Source organism: Telmatherina bonti, assembly GCF_933228915.1.
Source record: "Telmatherina bonti genome assembly, chromosome: 1".
NCBI lineage: Eukaryota > Metazoa > Chordata > Actinopteri > Atheriniformes > Telmatherinidae > Telmatherina > Telmatherina bonti.
In genome coordinates this window covers 25050990-25075901 of record NC_136619.1, presented here as the reverse complement: position 1 = coordinate 25075901, position 24912 = coordinate 25050990, and the positions used below count along the sequence as shown (strand labels likewise).

The window sequence follows — 24912 nt, the reverse complement described above, 5'->3', positions numbered from 1 at the left end:
TTTAAAAGACTGCAAGAAATTAAAATAATAATAAAGACATAAAGAGTGCCTTATGCAAAGCAGAGCAAAGCGGAGACCAGTCAAAACTTGCATTCAGATATAACTATTCATACGATAATCGATAACTTACGGTGGCAATAAGCTTATCAACACAGTCAGGCGCCACACTGTGAAGATGTGTGAGGTGGAACTGCAGGTGGATCTTGTTGTTGAGCATGTCCTGGCACAGCGGGCAGCGTAGCATGGGCTGAACAGAGTGCTGTGTCATCACGTGCATTCTTAGACGATTCAGGTCTGTGTTGGTGAACTTGCAGTAGGGGCACTGGTACATCTGGACGGTGGCAAACACAGGAACAGACAAAGAGAGGGATGTAGGAAAATTTGGGGTTAACTGCTTGAACTAGGTACAAAGAGCACCCCCCCCCCCCCCCCCCCACACACACACACACACACACACACCTTCAAGCAGCAGATCCCTCTGATCACAGACACGTGTGTAATACTGAATACCATTGAGTCCTGGCACCCACTTCAAAGTGCTCTCATCTGTCAAATATTATATTGATTTTCCACCTCATAAACAATTAGTAGTGCTACCATAGCAGAAATATGAAATTCATTTTGAGTAGATTTATAAAGAAAAATTTGCATGATATAAAAGGAGTTCATGATAACTAAAAAAAAATTACTGAATATTTACATTTATATTGATTCATGTACAAGTTTAAGGCTCATAATGAGGGCTTGGTAATTGACGATGAGATAACCTGAAGCAAGAAGCCTCTAATTCAAAGAAAAAAGCAAGGCTTTATGAACATCAGAGAGCATCAATGTTCACAAAATTCTGCTATGCTCACCTGCTCCCCAGTCCCCTTTTCAGCTGTCCTGAGACGCTTCGTGGAGAGTGGGCTCTCTGAGGCCTCTGACCGTGAAGAGGGCCTTTTGGAGGGAATTGGTGAATCAGACTGTTGCCGTTCCGAGTGGCCGGACAAAGCTGAATATATTCACACAGACACACAAAACAGGGAAGGATGGAGAAAGGAGAGCAGACATGTCAAAACAAAGTGAAGACTTGGCAGGTGGGGAGCAGGTCAATCAATAACACTGTGGATAAAGGGTTTTCAAACGTCTTTCTTGAATGTGATATGGGTGCATTTAATGGGAATTACGCAGTGGAAGTGTTATCAAGTCTCTGCATAAAAACACATTCACTGTATTTGTCTTCCTGTGATGCTGAGACACTAGTGCTTTATTTCAGTGTTAGCTTCTAAGGATAATATAAATATTAGTTTGCCACAGGTTCAAGTTTTACATCAGATCTTTTCAGTGCATGCAAGTCTAAACCCAGAGACAGGTTTTAAACAGGTCTGATGTGTGCCAAGAGTTTAGAAATAGTTTCAGCTTTTTGTTTTAGTAAATAATATAAATGTCAAAGTCTGATTTACATTTCTGCAAAAAAAAAAAAAAAAAAAAAGTACTTTTTGGTAGTGGTCTCTGAACAAGTGAAAAACAGGACAAGATAAGAAAACGTCTTCTATAATGACTGATTAGATCCAAGTGCTTCCCGAAAGCTGCTTTATGTACAACAATGTCTCGTTCAACTTCAAGATATACTGTACAAACCATGAAAACATGTCATTGGACTTAAGGATGGCATCAGAGTGATGATTAATCACATTGAAACATAGTCACAGCAAACCTCTGTGTTTTTGAGTCAGTCTGTGGTAATGCACCACCGGCCAAAAAAAAAAAAAAAAGACGAGTCATTGTCAGGTGAGTGCCATGTTTTACATTCTATAGAGATACTTGAAGTGTTTTACTGGCTTACATACAGAATGGATGGTTAATCCTTTCAATGCAAACAACACCAATATTACCAAAATAACATGTCTCTTTCTTTCCATATCTACAGAGCAAGGCCTCACATAAAAGCCTCTGCAAACCACTTAAAAACTACTCCACTTCATAAAGAACAGGATAAACTAGAGGTGGCACACAGAGAGGCATAACAGTAGTTGAGCTGTTGAGCATGTGTTCACAGAGAATCTAAATCCACAAAGAGCATGTAACGGGAAGCCGCAATAGGACAGTGCTTTCTCACTTGTGAAAAAAAAAAAAAAAACTCACTGTGAAACTTAAGGAGGTGCCTTGGGAACCCTTAACAAGCCCATAAAGAGTTAAATTTGGCCTGATTTGTACAGTTCTACAGGGGCAAATTGAGAACAGAGGGCATTGGTAGAGGAGGGGTGCTATGGCAGGGGGTCAGGTTAAGCAGGGCTGACCACGCTCCTGCTCCAGACATTAAAATGTCAGCTTCAATAAAGACGAGGGCAGTTGAGCTGATTACCCAGTGGGGGACCTGGCTTTGGACAGAGCAGCCTGCAAGATCTCCCAGAGACACCGGGATCAACCAGAGAGACCTTATTAGGGTCCAGTCACAGTCAATCCTATTAAACACATCCTCCAATAAACAAAGAGAATGTTAAACAAAAGGAACCTCCCATTCCCTGACATTAACCTCTCAGTCATTGTACTGTCTTCACCAATCCATTCCCCAACTCCACTTCAGTCCACTTCTACTTCCTCCTCATCTCAGGGGCGGGACAGGACATGCAGCCATCTGTAGTCCCTTCAGTGCTTCACATATATAGTAATTTTACATTTCTGAGGCTGAGCTTAGTTTGATAATGAAAATACTTCTCATCGACACAGCAGTGTCTGCTTTTGCTGTTGGATGACACATCACAGAGAAGAAACACCATCTAAGCCCTCTCCTCTCTCTTTCACCAACTCATTATATCAGCAGCTCCTTGACTGTAATTAACATGAACACCCACAAGGTAAAGAAGGATGGCTTCTCTCCAGGAAATAGTACAATGATGAAGAAAAAGAAACAAATATGCCATCTTATATATCAATAATGTGTGTAATTGCATTTTTACTAGGGATTACATCTTTAACCAAGGGAGAGGTAGATTGTCGGGGAAAAAAAAAAAAAAAAGAGCAGCGTGTAAATACGTGTAATTATAAAGCGTGTAAATACAGAGCAGAAAGTAAAAGCACAGATTACTGTGAGTATCAAGCATCCTCTCAGCCTGCTGATTAAGACAATAAGCTCAACGATTATACTTCCACAGCTGCTCTATTAGCACCAGAGAGGTGGAACAAGTGGCTGTTCATGCTGAAGCACTGAAGAGCTGCTGTGAAAAAAAAGGCCTTAAACCTGTTTTCTAGTTCAGGTGCTTTATGTTAAAGTGTAGGTGAAAGAGAAAACGTGTGAAGCGAGGACAGATGGAGGGATGTTAAGGGCTGAAGAGGTTTATTCTGACAAAGTCTCTCTCGTCACGGCCAATTAGGACTTCATAAATCTGATCAATCGCATTCTCTTAAGAACCCTACACCATCAGTGGCACCATGACTAATGTCTAACTACTGTATCCTATTTTTTCTTGTCAAATGTGATGAAAAAAAGAAGAAGACTGAAATACTGAAGAGCAGGCGATGAAATAGAGATAAAAAAAAGTGTTTTAAGGTTGTTTTGTCTTTATTTACAGTCTAACATGACGGATTGGACACTGTTGTCAAGCTATGGATGATCACACACAAACTTACAAAATCAGTGGGTGTTCAGAACCAATGGCCGAAACATTGAGCTCTGATAGAACAGGGCACGAGACCGTCACAGCAACAATCTGCTCTCAAGAACAAACAAGAAAGCAAAAGTTCCTAAAGAGGAATGTTTGACATATCAGCAACTGAGAGAATGAAAATTGAATTGGAGTGTGTACCTTAGACTAAATACATTTACATTTTAGTAATTTAGGAGATGCTGTTCATCCAAATGAGGCACAATACTTCTGTTTCAGTACAGAAGACAGAATCACAAAAGAAAAATGATCGAGAAGCGAGAATTTCATTTTTAGCAGAAAGAGAAAGAATTCCAGGAGATTTTTCTTCTTTTTTGTTTGGAATATATCTGTGTTTCCCTTACAATATTTGGTAAACATGAGTCATTTTGTCTACCCGCTCAGTTAGTGCCAATGATGTTGATATTTTATTTCTAAATCCACAATGATTGTTGCTGATGTTTCTCAACAAATCTGTCAAACTTCTTTATGAATAGTTTTCCAACATTTCCAAGATGTTACAGTATTTTAGAGAACAGTAAATGGGAACAACTTTGGCTTGTTGAATGGAAAAGCCTCATCACGAAAAGACAAGTTGAATACATATAGTAGCGGTTTTACAATACCATCACTCATTCTCTTCACCGTTACCATGGCAATGCCATCCCAATCTGAACTGGTTAAAGTGGTTAAACTGGTTAAACAATTGTCAGTGTCATAAATTTCTTTTTTTCCCATTGCTTTTAGGAACTTAAAGCTATCATTTTTCTCCACATAATCAATATCTAATTCTGCCCCATCAATCTTCACGTCTTTTTGGTCCAGTACAAAGTAGACATTGAATCCATTGGTTACAAAATAACTTTTTTACTAATAAACTATGAAGTATTTTAGATAAGCGTTCCTTGTTCATTTTTACTTATCCAATTCTATAGAATCCATATAAATATTGTGTTGCTTTTAATTGTAGTCTAATAATGATATGATAGCTTCTTTTTTATACCTTTTTGAATGTACTTTATCTTAATGATTTTGTTTTAAATGAATTTCCATCCATCCATCCATTCTCCGCTACTTATCCGGGGTCGGGTCGCGGGGGCAGCAGCCTAAGCAGGGAAGCCCAGACTTCCCTCTCCCCAGCCACATTTGCCAACTCTGCGGGGGGGATCCCAAGGCGTTCCCAGGCCAGCTGAGAGATGTAATCCCTCCAGCATGTCCTGGGTCTTCCCCGGGGTCTCCTCCCAGAGGGACGTGTCTGGAACATCTCACCAGGGAGGCGTCCAGGAGGCATCCTGACCAGAAGCCTCAACTGGTTCCTCTCGATGCGGAGGAGCAGCAGCTCTACTCTGAGCCCCTCCCAGATGACCGAGCGTCTCACCCTATCTCTAAGGGAGAGCGCGGCCACCCTGCAGAAGAAACTCATTTCAGTCGCTTATATGCGAGATCTTGTTCTTTCGGTCAAGGTGAGGGTAGGAACGTAGATCGACTGGTAAATCGAGAGCCTTCTGGCTCAGCTCCTTTTACACCACGACAGATCGGCACAGAGTCCGCATTACTGCAGACGCCGCACCGATCCGCCTGCTGAGCTCACGCTCCATCCTTCCCTCACTCAAGAACAAGACCCCGAGATATTTAAACTCCTCCACTTGAGGTAGGACCTGACTCCTGACCCGGAGAGGGCAATCCATCCTATTCTGGCTAAATGAACTTTCTTTGGAAAATATTTTGTAATTTTTAAGTCATTCACAATCTTTCTGTTGTTTTTTTTTTTTGTTTAAGCTAAATGAGCTGAATGAAAAAAAAAAAAAACAATCATATCCATTATCCAGGTCTCTGATATGGAAATCACATTTGAAGGTCTCTTAAACACCAGAAGATATCATTTGATGGTCTGACAGTTTGCATATAAACTTCTAATATTATACAAACATATAAAACTGCAGTACATTTACACATTTATCCTAAGTGGTCAGCTGAATCACAATGTCATCAGCAAAGATGACTGTTGGCTCTGCCTTTAGCACGGTCCTCACTGACTCTCCAGAAGCCCATCTGTTACCCTGAACTCTTCTGCTCGTCATTAGACATAGAACCCCCATCCACACCAAACACATTCTGACAGATACATAAAGTTGGGTTTTGTGTGAAAGCACACAAGACAGAGTGAGGTTGGATGAAAAAAAAACCCAACCTACAAGTCAATTAGGTAATTATTAATTCATGCTCCTTTTCCGTAAACCAGAGGCTTTTCTGCTGTCGAGTCCCGTAAGTGGGTTGGACTTTGGCACCTTGTCTCCGTCTTGTAGCTGGACTGTATTATTCAAGCAGCAAAGGAGCTGTCAGCATACTGCACTGGTCTCTGGAGCAATCCTTGCAGCCTTCTTGTGCTTTCAAAGGGAAAAAAAAGATGGCTGCTGGACAGAGTGACTGACACAGCACAGACTGGATTAACTACACTAGGTCATCTGCCATTGAAATCTTCAAGGAATGCAAAATCACAGCTGCCCTTAATTTACGTCCTTGGGAGAGGTTATTCACGCTCTAAAAATGACAGTAAACTGTATGCAAAGATGTGGAAGATGGAAAGAGATTGCTGGTGTTTTGAACGGGAATTCCCCTCCTACTTACCGAGATGAGGTGTTCATCATCTCTATAGCCTCTCTCGCCTCATTACTACAGTCCCTTCCGTGCCATAGCAGCTTCAGCCTTCTGCTGTAAAAATCATAAACCCCCACACACTTGCATCCCAATGAGGGTGAATAACTTTAACGCCATTTTGCCTTGAACGACCACAGTCTGACAGTCATGTTGAACTTAAACCATGCAGATAATCCCAGTGTGCTGAAACCCAAAGAACCTCAGTGGTACCCTTTGAAACGTGTGTCCACTGATCCCTAACTCCCTGAAACCTTTCACCTTCACACAGATGAGACCTTCTACTATTCTCCTTCTTACACTGTGGAAAATCCTCACCTGTATTCCCTTTGCAAACTGGCCATTAATATGGAGATGATTCAACTCCCCCAGTGCTACAAGTAATTTTCTTTCAGTGCTATGTTAACAATACCTGAATATTGTCTTTTCTTTTTCCTCATTACTATCCAGACTTTTAATCTATGGTCTGTGTCAGAGCCCAGAGCAATAAAGGGCAACGCAGCATTTCATCTTATATTTCGGAGGTAATTACACCGCATTAATCAAAAAGAGAGAACCTGTGCTCCAACTAAAAACCTCAGACAGAAAAGCCAAATGTGAACATCTCCTATAGCTCCTAGTACTAAGACCAAAAATTCCTTTATAGAACAAAAAACTAAACTCTACATAGTGCAAATGGTGAATTATGCAGCCTAAATTGAGAGACAATATTAGCACAGTTGTTATTAATCTATTGGCTGAAGGGAACAAGAGGAAAACAAGTTATTCACCTTTGCAGGACACAGCTCTGGTGCTTGGCTGTGTGTTTTACCCTGTGGTAAAACTCATAAACGCCAGGCTTTCAGGGAGCTGCCTCACAAACAAGGACAATTTACGGCCTATTATCTTCAAAGACAAAAGGAATTATAATTTGAAGGATGACAAACACTCTAAAGACGTGCCACGAATATGTGAACATGTCCACTGCTTAGGGTTTAAAAGGCAATAACAAATCACCACAGTACTGAATAGTCTACAACTTGAGTCTACAACCTCTAGTCTATAATCTTATAATAAATTTGCATATTTGTGCAGTTTTATGGAGAAGAGTTCATATTGTTTGCTATGTATGCTTTAAATTAGCAATAGTGTAAAAACAGCACACTAAAAGAAAAAAAAAAACAAAAACAGTGTGCTGCAATGCCACCATCCTGCGTCTAGGGGATGCTAATCGTCATGTTCACTTTACAGATTATCTTCAGCAGCCACAGTATAAAACACATCAGCTTCATTTACCCACAGAACACATCAATGTGCACATCTGCTTGCTGAGGAAAATCAACACAAGGACACTTGATAAGCATATCCACCACGGCTGCTCAGTCTTTTTCAACTGACGTTTAATAGCCAGTTTTTCTTAGTATAAACCTTTATTACAGGCATAGCTGTTCAAAAGGGATGTTAAAGGCCTATTTGTGGGTTCATGTAAAAAGCCATTCTTCACAATCTCCAAAACACTTTACAGTTCTTGGAAGTTTTCTGTTTGTTTTTTTGCTTTTATCTAATTTGCTTTGATAAATCAGAAATTATGCTTAGAATTGAAAAATTTCATTCTGGATATTAAGAAGTATTGGAATACCACATACAATTGTAGGCAGCCATTTTAAATACTGTTTAATACTGATAATCAAATGCTAAGTCAGAACCTGCATGTCACTTTTAATTGGTGCTCCACAAAACTGTCACAATGCACCTCCACTCTCAGCCTAGCAACAGTAATAGGCACAGTGAGTTTGAAAAGAAGAAAAATAATCAATACAAGCTATTAAATACAAACTGGCATATATGCTTAACATTCATATTGACATTTTTTTTTATATTGTTATTAAATTTTCCATTTCTTTTGTTCTATTATTTTTATTAAATACTCAAAATATGTGTTCTGTGTTTGCTGTTCACCATTGCGTGTCATTTGTTTTTGCCCATGCATCCGTCTTTCTGGCCTCTCAGGTGTTATAGGTCTCCCAATGTAGATGACCCAGGCAGAGTGAGAATTTTTTTAACCCCTTAACGACAACTAGAATATATTGAATATGAGGAATTTCCACCAAACCCCAGAACTGAGACATTCTACATTTTGCTCGTCCTCTACTTCCTGCCACCTCATAGCAATAACTTTGACAAGAGTTTTTCCATATATTAATGATAAATATGTTAAATCATACTTTGTCCAAGTCTGCATATGTATTAACAATTCCCATCTTTTCCTCTTCCGCCTCCCTTTTTGCCCTAAGCTCACTTTCTGCCTGCCTGGGTCCCTGATGCCTTCTCATGTACTCCAATAACATAAATACATCACCTGCTTCAGTGAAGGTGAGGATGCTGTTCATATACTGATGCCCTTTCCTTTAACCATGTGGTCTCAGCTAGGTGAAGAAAGAGGCTTGTGGCTATCCAGTTATACATATTTCATACCTAACATAAAAAGAAATTACCCCTTGAGTTACTAATCATGATGGATTACACAGTTGCAGCTAGTACCAGCATGAAAATCAATGTCCAAATATTATAAAAGTAGAGTATTCCAGTTTTACTTAGTCTTCTGTATTTTTGTCTGCCTGAATGGCCTCTGATTCAGATTACATGCGATCCTAAAGAGTTGCATCACATACTTTTCACAGCTTGCAAGCACATGTCATTTACATATATTTGTATGCCTTTACATGTGCATCTGTGTTATTTCTGAGAAATAAAAAAAAGAGACAATAACGAAGGTATCTTTCAAGAGATGACAAGCAAAATGCATATGCATTTTACAAAGGCTTCTGAAGTACCTCTAAATGATTTTAATGAATACTGAGAAGCTGTGGAACAAGAAGGAGAAAATAAGATTGACAGAGGCTTTAAAAAGGAGGAAGCCTTTTTTTTCCCCCCTGTGTTCACTACTGCTGTCTGTCTGACAGTGACTGTCATTTGTAAAGAAACAATATTGCGCTCTGTTCCAACAGCTACATGACAACACCGAGAAACAGCATTCGGTAGTTGTAATGGTGGACTTAAGAAACAGCTCATCAGACAGTAGGAGTGTAGCACCTTTCCAAGAATCACAGGTTGGCCGAGATGTTCATCCAAATTTTTTTTTTTAACAAAATACACACCATCTGTGTACCTACTGTGCAACATTTTCACACTATCACCAGCTCACACATGTCCTTGTCTGTTTAATAGATGCATTGTTAGGTCTTCACGACGAGTCTGCAAAACAGATTTTTTGAACTAGCTCTGAATGGGTATTGTGTTCGTCAATCACAGAAAGTTTCAAGCACAAAAAGAGACCTTTCCATTAAACTACAGCTGTCTGCCTTTTGCTGACAACATAGCCTTGAACCCACCACGCCATCTTACCCACCCACCTTTCCACTGACATCAAACAGAACCTCAGACTTGGTTCCCTAATGCAATGCTATTTTTAACCAAGCAGTTCTAATAAGCTGCTGGGAAGCTGTAAATTTTTCATATGCAAGCACATATTTCCTTTGTGAAAACACAGAAACACACTTATTTGGTGATTAGCGACTGACAGAGGGGAGGAAAGGAACTGAATATGCTTGTATCAAATTGCATGCCTTTCAAAAAGGAGGAATCCTAATGCGAGGAGTCGTCTTCCTGTGCACCACAGGTATGAGTGAATTATTAATCGGCCAGCTCATTTTAATGCTTTTTAAAGTGCTTTATTTTGATGTGCTAAAACATACTTTTAGCCATACTCAGTCAGGCATGCATATCATTATTTCTTCCATCAAAGAGGAGTGTCGCCCTTTCAAAGAGCACAAACAACTCAGCCTCATTTAAAATAGAAGTTCGAATATCAAAGACATTTTACAAAGGCTGGGCTTCAAACACTGTGATGAAGTTTCTTTTTTTGCTTTACTTTATGAAAACTTAGATATGCAAAAGATCTGAATTGTTTTCCAGCTTTTAACCTGACTAGTGTAAATCAAAACATCCTGCAGTAACACAAGAAGTTAGACAAGTGAAAAGCATCCATCAAGGCCTGTTACTGTTCACTGTCATCATTATCAAAAATCTCTTCAACTGAATAAGAAATGTTTTACCTTTTACCTGCATTGTTTATCTTTGACTGGCGCAGAAAGTAAATTGTGCATGCAAAAGAAATGAAATTATGTTCCATTTACACTTCTCTGAAAATCTGAACACATTCAGTAAACAATGCTTGACAAATATAATCAGATGCAAGGATGAACACGCAGGATGCAGGATGCAGGATGCAGGATGTGGAACAAAATCAACTTTTAAATAAGCTTGTTTCTCATTTAAAGTTTCCTTCTTTTTCAAATGTCAATCTGTAGAAAAACTCCCGTTTAACAACTTGCTGCACTCATTTCACCAGCGCACGCACAAGAGTTGCTTTTAAACCAACAAGATCTGATTCAGCACATGTGTTTCCATGTTTAGAGGATGCCTCACATCTTAATGGGTTAACACAATTACAGAAACAGCCCTTTCTTAATTAGCTTTGCAAAGTAAAGCTACCATCAAGGAAATCACAACAACTAGAGAATCCTCAGCTGTGTACCTATGCTTTTAGTGCTTTCACCCTCTAACGTTAACAGGTCTTCTGTTCAGTTATAGGACCTTTTATGCTGTCCATAACAGCATCAGAACTCAAACCATTCATATAATGTTTAAAATATACTCACAATGGGATTTAATTATCTTTCTACAAATTCAAAAAATACATGTAATCTTTCGCTGAAAAAAAAAAATCCTGAAAGAAAAAGTGCCAGCATGATGAAAGATTTGGGCCTAAAGCTCCTCCCCCAACACTGAGCCCAACCCCTTGTTCAAGACTCGCCACATTAAAGGACAGAACAGAAATACCCATGCTGACATGATCAAATTAAACACGACCAAGTGTTGTCTGTGTTGTCCTGTGTATGCAGCAAAGTTGAGAAGCGGGTAGTGCAATCACGTGTGTGAATGTGTGTGCACATGGCACAGTTGGGATTGCACATACAGGCCCTGCTCACCTATTGAGCAAGGACAAAACATGGGTCACATGTCACCTGGACATATTACATAAATTGACCATTTATCCTCACTGCATCACATTTGGTGAGATTTATCCTGAAAACTTGCAAGATGAAAGTGTATTGTTAGAGATCAGATGAGCAAATTTGAAAAGAGTGTGTTTAAATACTTAATTATTTTATTCAAATGTGTTTAATTTAATCTGATAAAAATTCCAGTGTTCAGAACCATTTAACTGCATGGCCATGTCCTGTGATTGGTATCCCCCTAATATGTGTGTACATATTGGCCTTACCTGTCCCTTTGGTGAGCTCCTTCTCCCCCCCACTTTCTCTGTCTTTGGTTTGGTCCTCCTGGTCTGTGGTGGTCTCACTAGCAGCCTCCACATCCTCACACAGCTCTCCTGGAGGGGGAGGGAGAATGGGATATGTAAATCACCACGCCATCAGAATTGGTGGAAGCACTTAAAGGGACGGCAGCGTTTTTTTTCTATAGGAGCTTGCAACAATTACATTTGCTGACACACAGTTGCAAGGCTAGCAGACAAAGAGGGCAGAATCTGTTTTCTGCTCTCTGTTCTGTGTCATTTGATCATCACTGTGAAATTTATTCTGACTTTAAATATAAAATCAGAGTTAAATTATGAGGGAATAATGAAGGCAACATTTTTTTCTTATTATTAGACTATGAAAATTATGGCAAAAAACAAACTTGTTTTACATGGACATAAACTGTTGGGAGGGATAGGGGGGTGCAGATGTGGCCTGAAGTGGACAGATGGAAAAATAATTGTGTGAGCATTATCCTTCAAGAGAGAGACCTTATATCAAACCCCATTTTCTTTCTCACACAACGCACACACTTTCCTGTCCCTTGCTGCAATCTGTTAGATTACTTACCAATACAAACCCCATTTCGCTTCTGCTATCCTACGATGGCAAAAAAAAAAAAAAAAATCATAAATATTTAAGACTTCCACGGCCACAATTCATTTTATTTTTTTGCCAACTCAAACGCAGAAATCCCCTGTAACCACCTTAAAAGCCTCAGCTCGATATATCAGGCCATTTAGGAGCATCGAAGTCCAAACAATGGATATCCAATAACGCCATTTGTAAGTAACACACAGAGGAAAAGATAGCAAAAACAGATAATAAAAAGGGCATCAATCTTGTTTATATCCCTCCAGTGCCCCTTGAACATCCCCTTTGCCTGTTAAGTTTGTTTAAAAGTAGTTAGACTTGCATGCAAGAGCATTGATTTGACAACAGTAAACTAGGCCGCAGTCGATAGACTCTATCAGTTATTACACAAGTCAGCTAATTCTCGGCAAATGTACTTAAATGCTCTTTTGAAAATGCTTTCATGCTTTGGTCTCTACTCTATGAGCTATTGATATATTGACAAAGCTACAACAGCTACTGAAATATCCTGTTCAAGTATTCAGCCCTGCAGTCATCACACATCCAATCGTAGCTCACCATATGACTAGCCAGAGCCAAAACCGCTTTTATGACATTACATTAACCCTCATCATTCACCATTTATCCGTTTATCATCTTTATCATATACTCAAACCCAAGCGTCACTAAAAGCGGTAATCTGAACTCATACATTCAAGCTATTTGGATGAGAAATCTTACACAAAAAAATCTCATATATCTGCTATTTTGTTTTATGTATATTTTTAAAAGGTGAAAATAAACTTAATCATTAAAGTAAGTTCTATGCATCAAATTTTCACTTAAGACAGGTTTTGTTTACATATTTGACAATTAATTACAGGCTGTATATGTACCTTTTTAAAACAGAAAGCACATCTACAACATTCTTTGTGATCATGTGTAAAATTATCTAAATGAAACAACAGCAAATCAACATTACTGTATCACTCCAAAGACAGAGCTGCATGCCTGTGGATGAAAAGGCTATTTTGCTAAGAAAAAAAAGAAGTTGTTGAATGAAAAGCATCTTTGTATTTGTAGCCAGGCAGGAGTAGAACCCTCAATTTCCTGCTCGCAGTTGATGCTGCAGTAGGAAACAGCTGTCTGAGTGGAGTGATAGTAGTATGGATTTTGTTTTTACACATTACTTCTAAAAGCCCATTCAACGATCTCCTGCTTAAATAAAGATATTCAAAAAAGAATGAGTGACTCCTGCTGAAAGCCATATTTTAGTGTTCTTTAGATCCCACGCATGAATGTGTTTTATTCTTTTATTTCTAACCCTGTTTCTATTATGTTTCCAAGGCAACCTATGAATTTTATCCATTGCAGCCCATCCCAGGCTGGTGAGGCGGATCCAAACATTCCCTAAAAACCAGAAATCTGCTGCAGAGTCCCAAAATCCCATCTAACTCCTTCTTGCATAAATCTTGTCAACTGTGGGAGAATTAAGAAACTGTACGGCTGCATAGGTGCACAGATTACAAAATAATCCGCAGGTAAATTTTTGTCACCTTTAAAAAAAAAAAATGGGGCTAGGTGTCATTTCTTAGCGATACAACACATGTAGAAAGACTAATTCCCCACCTACACATAAATACACACTTTGTGATGAAACATTGCTGTGATAGGCAGCCAACATTTCGAAGCTATTCAGCTTCCCTGTACCCACCCCCAACACCCAGCACGCACACTTCACATGCACATGCGTGCACGGATATTTCTTCCTCATATTACCTATACTTTTTTTTTTTCCATCGAGATGTTTACTCAACATGTGCGACACTTTTAGCACACACAACACAGAATTTCATGCATAATTTATGCAGAAAAGCAGACATATAATTCCAGGAGCACAGTCATGTCTTTAAGTGGTAAATGGCTTTGCCCATTCCTCATCTCATCTACAACAGTATTACAGAATGATTAAAGCTAGGCTGACTATAATTAATGAAAGGTCACGAGTGGCCTAAGAGTAGGATGCAAATGGAAGAGACACTAAAACTGTAGCCATAGATTAGCTCGGAAAATAGATTAGGAGAAACACTCAAAGCTATGGCAGCAGGCCATTTCTAACCCAAATCTGAAAGATGTAAAGGACAATAGCCTGAAGGTTGTCTTCTAATTAATTGTCTTCATTAACCATCCTAATACAATGATATGAAACACTTCCATTAATCTAATCATGCAAGCTGAATAAGCCCATTGCCGACACAGAGATTAAACTCATCTGTTCTGAGAGTATAAATATCAGCTCTGCTCTGCCAGTCACTCAGTGGGGACATTTCATGGGCTCCCTGTTTCAGTATCTCAAAGACACATACACACAGATACACACACTCGCAGCATCTAGGCGCTTCGTGGTCTTCCCCTCGTAAGTTTTGTCAGTGAGTGCAGAGCCTTAATCAGACCCATAGGTGTCACTCTATACAAGCCGGGAGAGAGCGACTTGCTCACACGCAGTAATGAGGTGCAGGGGGAAGGGGCTGAGCAGCATCAGACAGAAACACACAGGGATGGGGAAAGGGAAAGAAATATGTGGAGATGACAAAAGCAGATGCTATGAAAGAAGCGTCCGGTGAAGACGAGACACTAAAAATGGCCAGATTACCTTCAGATGAGAGAGAGCAGTCTTCCTTTCCCCTGAAGAGCAGTGATTACACTAATGCTAATCAGACTGACAAGCACAAACGGCCTGATAAATAATTGATGGTAACCACTGCACTTTCCAGTATTCCTTCCCAGACTGTAGAGAAGAACAGCAGCAAGTAATAATAGTCACTCTAGATATCTTTCACTAGGTCAGGCTCCTCCTCCGTCCTCGGCCTCAGCTGAATATACAGCTATGGTAACTGTTTTTCTTAAAAGTACAGAATTCTGGTCGTACCTGAGAAACGGCTCCAGAGTTCCTCAAAACTGTTTGGTCTTTTGTTGTTGCATACACAGAAAATCTCCGTTAACAAGACTGCTTTCTAGCTTGGCTTTCATACATCCTGGAGAACCACCGCAGGGGCTGAACTGAGTTTCTCCCTCTCCCTGGCTCTTGAGTTTGGGGAGCGAGGACTGAGTTTTACATCTCCCTGGGCTTTTGTGTGTTGCTCTGTGTCTAAGCTCTCATTACTCTCATCATCATAACTGAGGCTGTTGTTATCATTTTTAACCAGGTGTCACAGGGCCACACTGTAAATCAGAGAGTTGTGCTGCCCCTGCTTTATCCCGGGCCGGACAGCTTCCTTTTCTTTAGCGCTGCGCTGTCGGATAAAAAGCAATCTTATTTCACACTTCACAGACTCCATCTTTCTCCCCTACTTCTTCTTTAAAACATCTCCCACCCCCCCATCATCCTTTGCACCCCTTCCTCATATCAAAGTTGGCCTGACTCTGGACTAGAGGGCGCAAAATGAAAGTGACAGGAGGGTACCATGGGACAAAGAGACACAGAACCCATGCTGAGGGCTTTCATGCATTGTCCGCTCCTCATATCAGCACCTCTGTGCCCCATACGCAAGACACCCCCTTTAATGGCATAACACACAGGAAAACACTCTCAGCCTTTATTCCCCCCAACCCACACACACACACACACATAGACAAACGCTGTCTCCTTGTGTCCTGACAAGTTGCACCTCATAAAACCACAACTGAGCAAAACATGCCCACAACCCAGCCAGATACAAGACGGGCTTCTGTTTATGAACATCCAATAAACCACAACATGGTGTTAGCAGACATGATCATGGTCACTGCCCTGTGATACAAAAAGCTGAATTAAAATGTGGACACGTTATTGTGTTTAAGAAAATGATCTTTGACAGCTTGCAAAACATTCAAACTGACACGTACGAAGCTGCACATCCATGCACTCACGCAAATGTGGATATAGTTTAAAATGCACTGGATAATAATTCAGACCGAAAAAATTCATAGAAAACATGTAGTAAGATTCACAAAATACTCTATCTACCATATGAACACAACATCAAAGTCTATTTGTACTTTTCTTCTCTCCCTCCTGCCCTCACTCCCTCTCTCCCACACACCATCCCATTTTGAAATGAAGGAGGAGATAGCTACCTCAGCGCTGCTGGTCAGAGTTTTGTGTTAGATTCCTGACCTGTCTATGGGGGGACTTGCTGGCCTCTCCCTGTTGGCCCTGCTGTGACCTCAGGATCTAAATGTGAATGAATACTTTGTGTCTTTATAGGGCTGAGGGGCAGAAGGAACACAGGTTGCAAAGGAGGAGGAAGAGGTGCAGCGGGTGGAGGAGGGGTACAGGCGTAGGGTAGCTAACAACTTGAAGAAAAAAAAAATAGACCTCAAGTTAATCAAAAACAGCAGTGATACCTCATACTGCCTTGGAATCATGCAGCAACAGCCCCTCCTCCACTGCTCTCCCTGAGGTGTGTGTGCATCAGCACCTTATAGGTCCTCTATATAACATTTCATTTCAATCCCCCTTGCAGTTCAAAGTCATTGTGGCCATTTTAAAGTATGCTCAGTGGGAAAAAAAAAAGATAATATCACAACTTTTTATGCTCTTGAAACTTAGTAAATTGGAAACTGTTATTGTACTTTGTAATGTATTAAATATTTTCCCTGATGTGCAGCCTCATGGGAAATCATACTAATTAGAAATACTTTGCATGATAATGGCATGTTTAGATACATTACAAATAAAGTGGATAAAGTGAGCGCTGCTCCAGTTCTTTTTCTCTTTGTGTTTTACTTGAGTGATGAAGGAGAAGAAGATCTAGGTTAATGTGGCTACACAGGGACTGAACATTCAGGGACTGCTCACTCTTCTGCCCCATCTGACACACACACACACAAACCCACACACACACACACAAAACACCGAGTTCCTTGAATGCCCAAGACGATGGCTGCTAACTAACACATATTAGGACCACAATGGAAGATGCAGTCTGTACTTTTCCCTGCTAGGACGGTGGGCTAAAAGCCTGTATAGGGGGCAAAAGCATCACTGGGCAATGCTTCTCTCATCTACTCTGCCTTAGGGACATTGTCCTGGACAAAGAGCCACTCTGCCTCTCTGCCACCGTCCCCACCCCCCTGCCATGCATTTATGCTTATCATCTTCCACTGCTGCTTCCTCTTAAATAAACCTCTTTTTATTAATGCATCTTTTTTTTTTTTCCCGAAGCCCAAACTACAATGCCTTCACTTATTTGTGGCTATTCAAAGAAGCCAAACTGAACTGGGGTGGGGAGTGTGGGGGTGGCTGAAGGGGCGTCTGGAAAAAAAGCATCACCGCTGTCATGAAGGGCAATCACATCAACTCTGAAATATTCACCAGTGGGTTGGAAAATGCGATGGTACAGTTATGACAGGCGAACAGGCAACTCCAACCCCCCCCCCCCCCCGCTCTATCAGCCCACAGTCCCCCACCCCTCTCTCCATCAGGGCGGAAGCATGGTGGACACTCTGAATATGTATAACCCAGAAAATGTATTGATTTTTCATTTGGCAAAAAGGGACACAAAAATCACATAACCTGAAACTGTCACAGCTCTTTTGTTCATAGCTCATCTCTCCTGATGTTTGGCTTTTGCCACAAACTCCCTTTAATTACCAGGTACAGCGAGCTTCGGAGCCTTTCCCCACAGAGACACAGCCACATACAGCCTGCTGGGCTTAACAAGACAGCCCACATCTATTATATATGACATACACCCAGCAGCTTTTGTTTCATATCTAACCAATAAGTGCACGGAATATGTCTGTACCTACAGTTTGTTTATATTTAAGATTGAGAGCAAAAACCTTCCTTGAGCAAGAACTTGAAAATGAACAATTCAGCATGTCCCATTAAAACAGAATTTATATCAGATGGTCCCAGTACTTATTTCATGAGCATTTTGCAAAGCACTTCTGCCAACCATGAAATCTCCTATTGATCTGAGTTTTTCCCAAATAACAGACAGGTGCTCGCATGTTTGTCTGAATGCGCACACTTGTGTACGTCTGTGTCCATTAACAGGTACTTATCTGTTTATCTCTCCTTTTAGGCACTGCAGACCAGTACAGTGAACTGTCTGAAAAAGATCTCTGCTTGTCGATTTATCGAATGTACCATTTGCATATCTTTGTAGTGCTTCCATCTGCCTGTGGACTGTTCTGTGGAGGTATTAGCTCAGAAAATCAATGTTGCCATGGTTGGATGTATGTAGCCCCTACCTCTACGCGTGCTAGGAGTAGGGTTCACTGCTCCCACATAAGCCCTATTTACATGAGTCTTGCCGGCAGAGGCTTTCCCCCTAGTTATTCAGTCTTTGTAAACTTAAAGTACACAAACATATTTCTCAGCATGCCCCTCCAGAGAAGGCTGGTTTGCCATCCTCCTCAATGGTCATACTGCCTCCCCGTTTCCATCCAAAGCCTTGAGCTTGACCGTCTGTTTGTTTATGAAAGCGTACGCAGAGATAAAACAGAATTGAACAAGGTTATGAATACCAATTTTGCTAATCAATTTTATTTCAAATATGAAAAAATATAGGGTAGCATTGATGTGTTTGCTCTCAAAGGTCGAATGGCCTGCGAAGTTAAGATTTTTCAGGTAAGTAGAAAGGAAAGGTGGAGGATGGTGTGCTGTTTATTGGTTATTTATTTCATGAACACTGATTTCTATTTATTACATCATACAGATATACATTTATGGATGGAGACTGGGCACAAGGATACCTTAACACGGATACATTTTTCTTGTAGACTTTAGTAAATATACAGGGCAACTTTTCTAACTACCACCTGGCCAGTTGTTTGTAACTAATTGCTAAATAAATCCAATGATTACACTGCATAGGCTCTCTAAAACATCCATGAGAGAGCAACCACTTATTGGGAAAAAAAAAAAGCTCCTGCTACTTCTATCCATTCATTTTCTAATACAAATCAAACATAGGGGGAATTCTTTTACCATTTGTCTTTCTGTTTCTCTTTGCATAGCCCATCCATTACTTTCACATGAAATATGAAAAGGCAATATCCTCTCTGTGTTTGTACTGAAGCGTAATGCGATTGTGTTGTCATTTATAGGAAATAATCACAAACCTCTCTTTCATTTTCCAGTTCAAATAACCATGAAAAATTAGCCTTCAATGTCAGGGAGGACAACAAAGGGATGCACACAGACTATTGCCTCACCACTGCGCTTGACATTTTTCCTTAATAGGAAAACGGGTGGTTGTTTCTATCTTTCCTTTTTTTAATCTTTTCTAACCTCATTTTTTTTTTACCTAATTAAAAAGTTCTGCACTCAGATCTTTAAAATCTTTGCTGCGTCTTTACTCAGTGTGGCAGTTCTGTGTGTTAGAAAGAGCTGGAAGGTTAGAAACTCTGGACCCATGCGCACTCTGCACCCCGCTCATTAGCACCCCTACCCCTGTCTGTTAATGGCTGCTGCTGAAGGGAGATGTCGCCAGACAACCACTACGGGGCCTAGGTCGCCGTGACTACCGTCCAGCAGCCTGATAGATATATAATTCAAGAGCTATCAGACTCCCTGGCAGCAGAACAGTCCCAAAAACACACGGTCAGGACACAGCTCAGAAAGGCCTCCCTAACTGATCAGCATTTAGCCTTTACAAATGATGTACAACTAGATGTCTGTACGAGACCCCATACAATTAGCCTAAGTTGGAGTCTGGATTCTTTTAGTTCAGGAAATCTTTATTTTTCACTGTTAGCAGGAAAGTAATAGTAATTGCTTTCTATATTGGTGCCATTAAATGCTTAATAGGCTTAATAGGTTTTTTTTCTTTATTGTGATTACGCCCAAAATAATCAACCAACTTCATAGTGCAGTTAAGGAAGATGCACTTGAATCAGGATTAAATGTTGCTAAAAACACAACAAATGGATTAACTGTATAACAATGCTGGCAGAGCTAACAAATATGTTAAAAGTACAATATTTTTTAACATATTGCCCTCAAAAGATTTTGTGGGCAAAAGTGGAACAAATGACCTTTATCGCTACCTTGTAAACTTTCCTTGTGTTCCCATGTAATTATCAGATATGTGTAAACTTTGGAATGAGGTTATTTCTCAGGCAAAACTGAAACTACTTAGAAGAGTCATTATTTTAATTTCTTCCAAAAATGCTGACACTAATGTCACTGAAAACTCTCAAAGCCATAGAGTACAGGCGCGCCTTTTTGTTCCTGTGAAAGGAGGTTAAATAAAAAGAATATCAACACTTGATAACAAAGGCAAAACTAGATGTCTATTCAGCCCTCGTGTTAAGACACTAATGGTTTTCTAACTCAGTACTTTATTTGCATACTTTTAGGATTAGGTTTCATCTGAGGTATGGCTTGTGATGCATATAATGAAATTTCCTTTTAAAAGGCTAATGAAAAGACTCATCTCACGCAATTAGCAACTTCTTTATTCACTTGTTATGTATTAATTTATTATCACATAATTCTGCCAGCACCATTTATTTATTTGATAATGAAAAACACCTCACCACCTTAATTACAAAACAGACTCTGGGCGGAAAGATGGCTTGTGGTGACTATAGTGAGAATATTAATCCTTTTTTATCTGGCTACACATTTATGTCTATGGTATACCGACTCAAACATGATAAGACAGGTTTTAATTTCACTGAAACTTTTTATAATTTGGAAAATGACACGTTACCAAAAAGGCCTGCAAAGTTAACTCTAGACAACTTCGTCTTCACAGTTATGTTTATTCTGACAACTGCTGCTTCCACATCTTCAGGTAAATGCACCTTGTCAGACCACCTTCAAAACCCAGTTTAATTGTTGTTGATTATCATTAGGTTTAGAATATCATAAGCCTTGAAAGTTTACCCAGCCAGATTACAATCATTTGCATTGTCTGATTCTCCATAAACGCGAAGCTCCTAGAAGGGTGGAACTGTGCTGCCCGCTGTGCTGCTCTCCAGAGAAGGAGACTTGGAGTGATTACAGTCAAACACTGCTACTTAGTTATCTTTGGCTCAGCCACAGGAGAGGGAGAAGACGAGACAGCAAAGGAAAAAAAAAGGTAACTGATGATGTGGCTAAAACACGAGCCAGCTGTTCTAAAATGACCAAAATGACCGGTAGTGTCTGATATGGCTCTTGCAATATGTAGCCTATTCTCAAAAAAGAAAACCCACAATGCCTCAGTGGCAGTCACTGATGTCAAAAGATTTTTAGGATGCACTCTTAGAACTAGCCGGTGCCCACAAATCACAAGGCATCCCTTTACTAAAAAGTACATTATTCCTAAACACAGTCAAGAATAACTCTGGAGAGAAGCAGATATTAAAGACACATTTTACATGTCCTTGGATTCTAAGTGCAGGCCAATTAAATGGATATGCAGCATCCATTTTCTGCTGAGTGAACAGGTATGAATGGTGGGGGGACTTGATGGCAGCAGGGATAAAGAGGAGAGAGCAGAGCAGCACTGCGAGAAAGGAGTCTTACCTGATCGGCCCATCAACCAACTCTACACTGAATGGATTTTTGATTTATGCACATTTGTGGAACATTATGATGATACGGCATCACATAATTTAAGGTGACTTTTACTTTTACAGGAAACTATTAATGATGTAAGGATCACAACTGCTGCATTTGTAAAACACTAGCTTTTCCCATCCTCCTCCTCCGTTTTATGCTGACTGTGCATCGAGTTATGGAAATGAGCGGGTCCGAGTTGTAGAGTCCCAACCCTTTCCAAGGCATGGTCAGGGATTAACAATCTCTACCCTTCAGAGACTTTCCCTGCTGCTAAATTGGGACTGTGATGTACCACATCTCGCATTTTTATTGTGGGCATGTGTGTTGGTTATTGTTGCTGTTGTTTCTATATAATGGATGCTGTTATTGTCCTCACTACCGAAGACTTTTCACTCATTAGCTAGAGGTTAGAGAGTTGAGGGTGAGAGCCCAATAAGGTACAAAATTAATTATTCATCTCAGTGGATGGCGTTTGGGTGCAACAATGGGGCCTAAAGCAGGGTCTCTAACTAGCAGAGGTCTGCCTCTAGAGGACTGCTGGAGTAAACAATTGAAAAAATGTTATGCCGAGGGTGTCAGTTACCATGAGAAAGCAAACTCTAATCACCAAACTAATCATTAAAACACGCTGCCAACAATAATATGGCTCTCTGTGGATTTGCCGGGTTCTCCCCTGTGTACAGATCCAACATCCTAAAGCTCCATCATGTCTTCAGTCTTCAGCCTGCCTCATGAATAGTCCCAGATACAAACCCCTCCTCTTCATTCAGCCATGGCTTCTGTTGGCTCAAGCCAGGACCGGTAGCCTCCTGAGAAGGCTGTGATAAGAATTCATTTCTTCCCATTATGTGCTCTTGTCCACTGCCTCAGTTCATCAGTTCAGTGCAACCAAGTCAATGAAAGGGCCTGTAATGAAGCAATCAGATGCAGCCTGGTTTTCTTGTCCTGGCACTCCATTCTTGGCTCCCAGACCCCAGCCTCCAGTGTAGTGTTGGGTTGGGGTGAGGGGCTATGACAAGCAGAAAGGACATAAACTGCAAAGAGGCATTAATTCAAGACCTTGCCTTTCATAGACTGGAGGATAAGCTCCTCCGACATGTGAAACACACCGGCCTGCTTCAATATCACTACTAAACCCAGAACCCAGTCAGTTATTGCCAGGATTCACTGCTCAAGTTACCAGTGAAGGTTGCTTGATGAAGATCTTCTTCCTCTTCCTCTACTTTTATCTGTCTGTTTTACTCTGGTGCCATCCATTGTCTCCTGCCCTCACCTCTTTGCAGCCTTTTGACATGTGGAAACTATTATGGGGAGTATTGGAGAGGAATGTATGTGTTGAATTTTAATCTGTGCCTTAAAGTAGAGGATTCTGAGTCTTCTTTGTCTTGTAATGTTGTTAAAGTTTCATTTCAAATTAAAAAAGGGCCTTTTTGATCTACCTAATATTGTTTTTTCTTCCCTCAGGGGCTGGAAATAGTTGGTGCTATCTTTGATCAGCCTCTTTTCCTAAACCTCTTACACACACACACACACACACACACACACACACACACACACACAAACATACACATACACACAGCACAAACACACATGTATTTTATGGTCTGCTTCATGGACTGGCCAGGGTTCAATGACAAGGTGCCAGAGTAAATGAAAGTATATAATGTATATTTAAATAAAAAAAGGTTGAAACTTTCGTAACTTTAGTAGCAACAATGAATATAAGGATAATGTATTTAATAAAGAATTAAAGTTGTATTCTATGTCACTTAAAACTTAAGGAGTTCCCCAAATCTATTATGTTGCCATTATACATCCTTTTCCTCAGTTAACCTGCTGCCTGCCTTGGCAAAAAAAGACCCTGCAGTTGGATTCTACCTGACAAGAGCTCCTTAACAAGCAGCAGTCATTAACCTCAGGAGCAGGCAGCTGCCATGTGATGTAGTGCACCCGGCCTGCTGCAGAAGGGCCCTATTGATCCCAGACATACTTGGTGCCTTCCTGGATGTTTATAATCAATATGCAAATGGCCCGCAGCATTGATTCAATATTAATTTTCAATTAGGGAATTCTCGGGGGTCCTGAGGGGTCAATACAGAACCATTCAGAGGAAAGGCTTGAGCAAGTTGCAGGCATTGACATTCCTCTGCCCAAGACAACTTACTTACTGTTTATTTAGCCTGCCGTGCTGTAAGTCCTGATTAAGGCTTTGGATAATAGGCAGGGAGACAGATGGACCTTTCTGCACTTCTGCAACACCTATTAGATAAACTGGATTCTGGTCTGAAGGGCTTGTCCAAACTAATAAGTCATCATCTCACACTTAGTTCTGCTTCTTCTTTTGTAAAGTCTGCTGAAGTAGCAAAGCCATAGTGGTAAGATGAACTTTTCTCCTTTTGGTTTCCATTTCTCTGTCATAGAATTCCACTACAAGGTCAGAAATAAGTGATAAGTACACAATTTGGGAATTGCACGTCCCTGCAGGTACAAAGCAGTTCTCACATCAAACCAACAAACAACGAATCACAGGTCAGATACCCATAAACCCAGTTCAGATTGTTAAGGAAGACATGGAGCCCAACAAACTACATCGTGTTTATTGCCCTAACGATTTTTTTAGGAGTCCCAACACTTTCACTGCCATAACTCCAGGTTTCTTGTTTCCTAAACATGATCAGGCCTATTTTTCAGTTTTATTCACATAATATGAACATGAGACAAAGATATTGAAAAATGAACGAGGTAATGTATTCAAGGTTAGAAGATTTTTGCTTTTAAAAATGTATTCATTTCACAAGCCTGCTATTACTCATGAACAGACAGCATACCATTCAAGAAAAGTTATGCTTTGCTACATTATTCTCTGGGATTTCTTTGTGAGATCTGTCAGATCAATCAGACTTTAGTGCCATTTCACATACACATTGAACATTTTTACCACATAAGTCAAAATGCAGATGTCTAATTATTGCATCATTCTGGACTTAATGGAAAACAAATATGTCTTTTGTTACCACAATCTGTATCGTCGACCAATGTTTTTGGCCTGAAGAAAGGGAGAAATCTGAAACCCCGCTCTAATTCTCAACATGAACAGTTAGTTTTAGAGAAGATGAAGGGGACCTGGAGATTTAGACGACTGAGATAAAGAGGA

General features: G+C 40.3%; 1 protein-coding gene across 1 annotated transcript in view; it reads right to left on the bottom strand.

The window, feature by feature from the left end:
- zfhx3b (zinc finger homeobox 3b) overlaps nucleotides 1-24912 on the bottom strand; it is a gene marked incomplete at its 3' end in the record, with an annotated part of 126893 nt that overhangs the window by 11013 nt on the left and 90968 nt on the right. Inside the window, exons 6-8 of the mRNA XM_079241179.1 lie at nucleotides 11608-11715; nucleotides 858-994; nucleotides 131-331 (exon numbers count right to left, since the gene is read on the bottom strand). Of these exons, the coding sequence (XP_079097305.1) occupies nucleotides 131-331; nucleotides 858-994; nucleotides 11608-11715 (446 nt within the window). The remainder of the gene's footprint in view (nucleotides 1-130; nucleotides 332-857; nucleotides 995-11607; nucleotides 11716-24912) is intronic.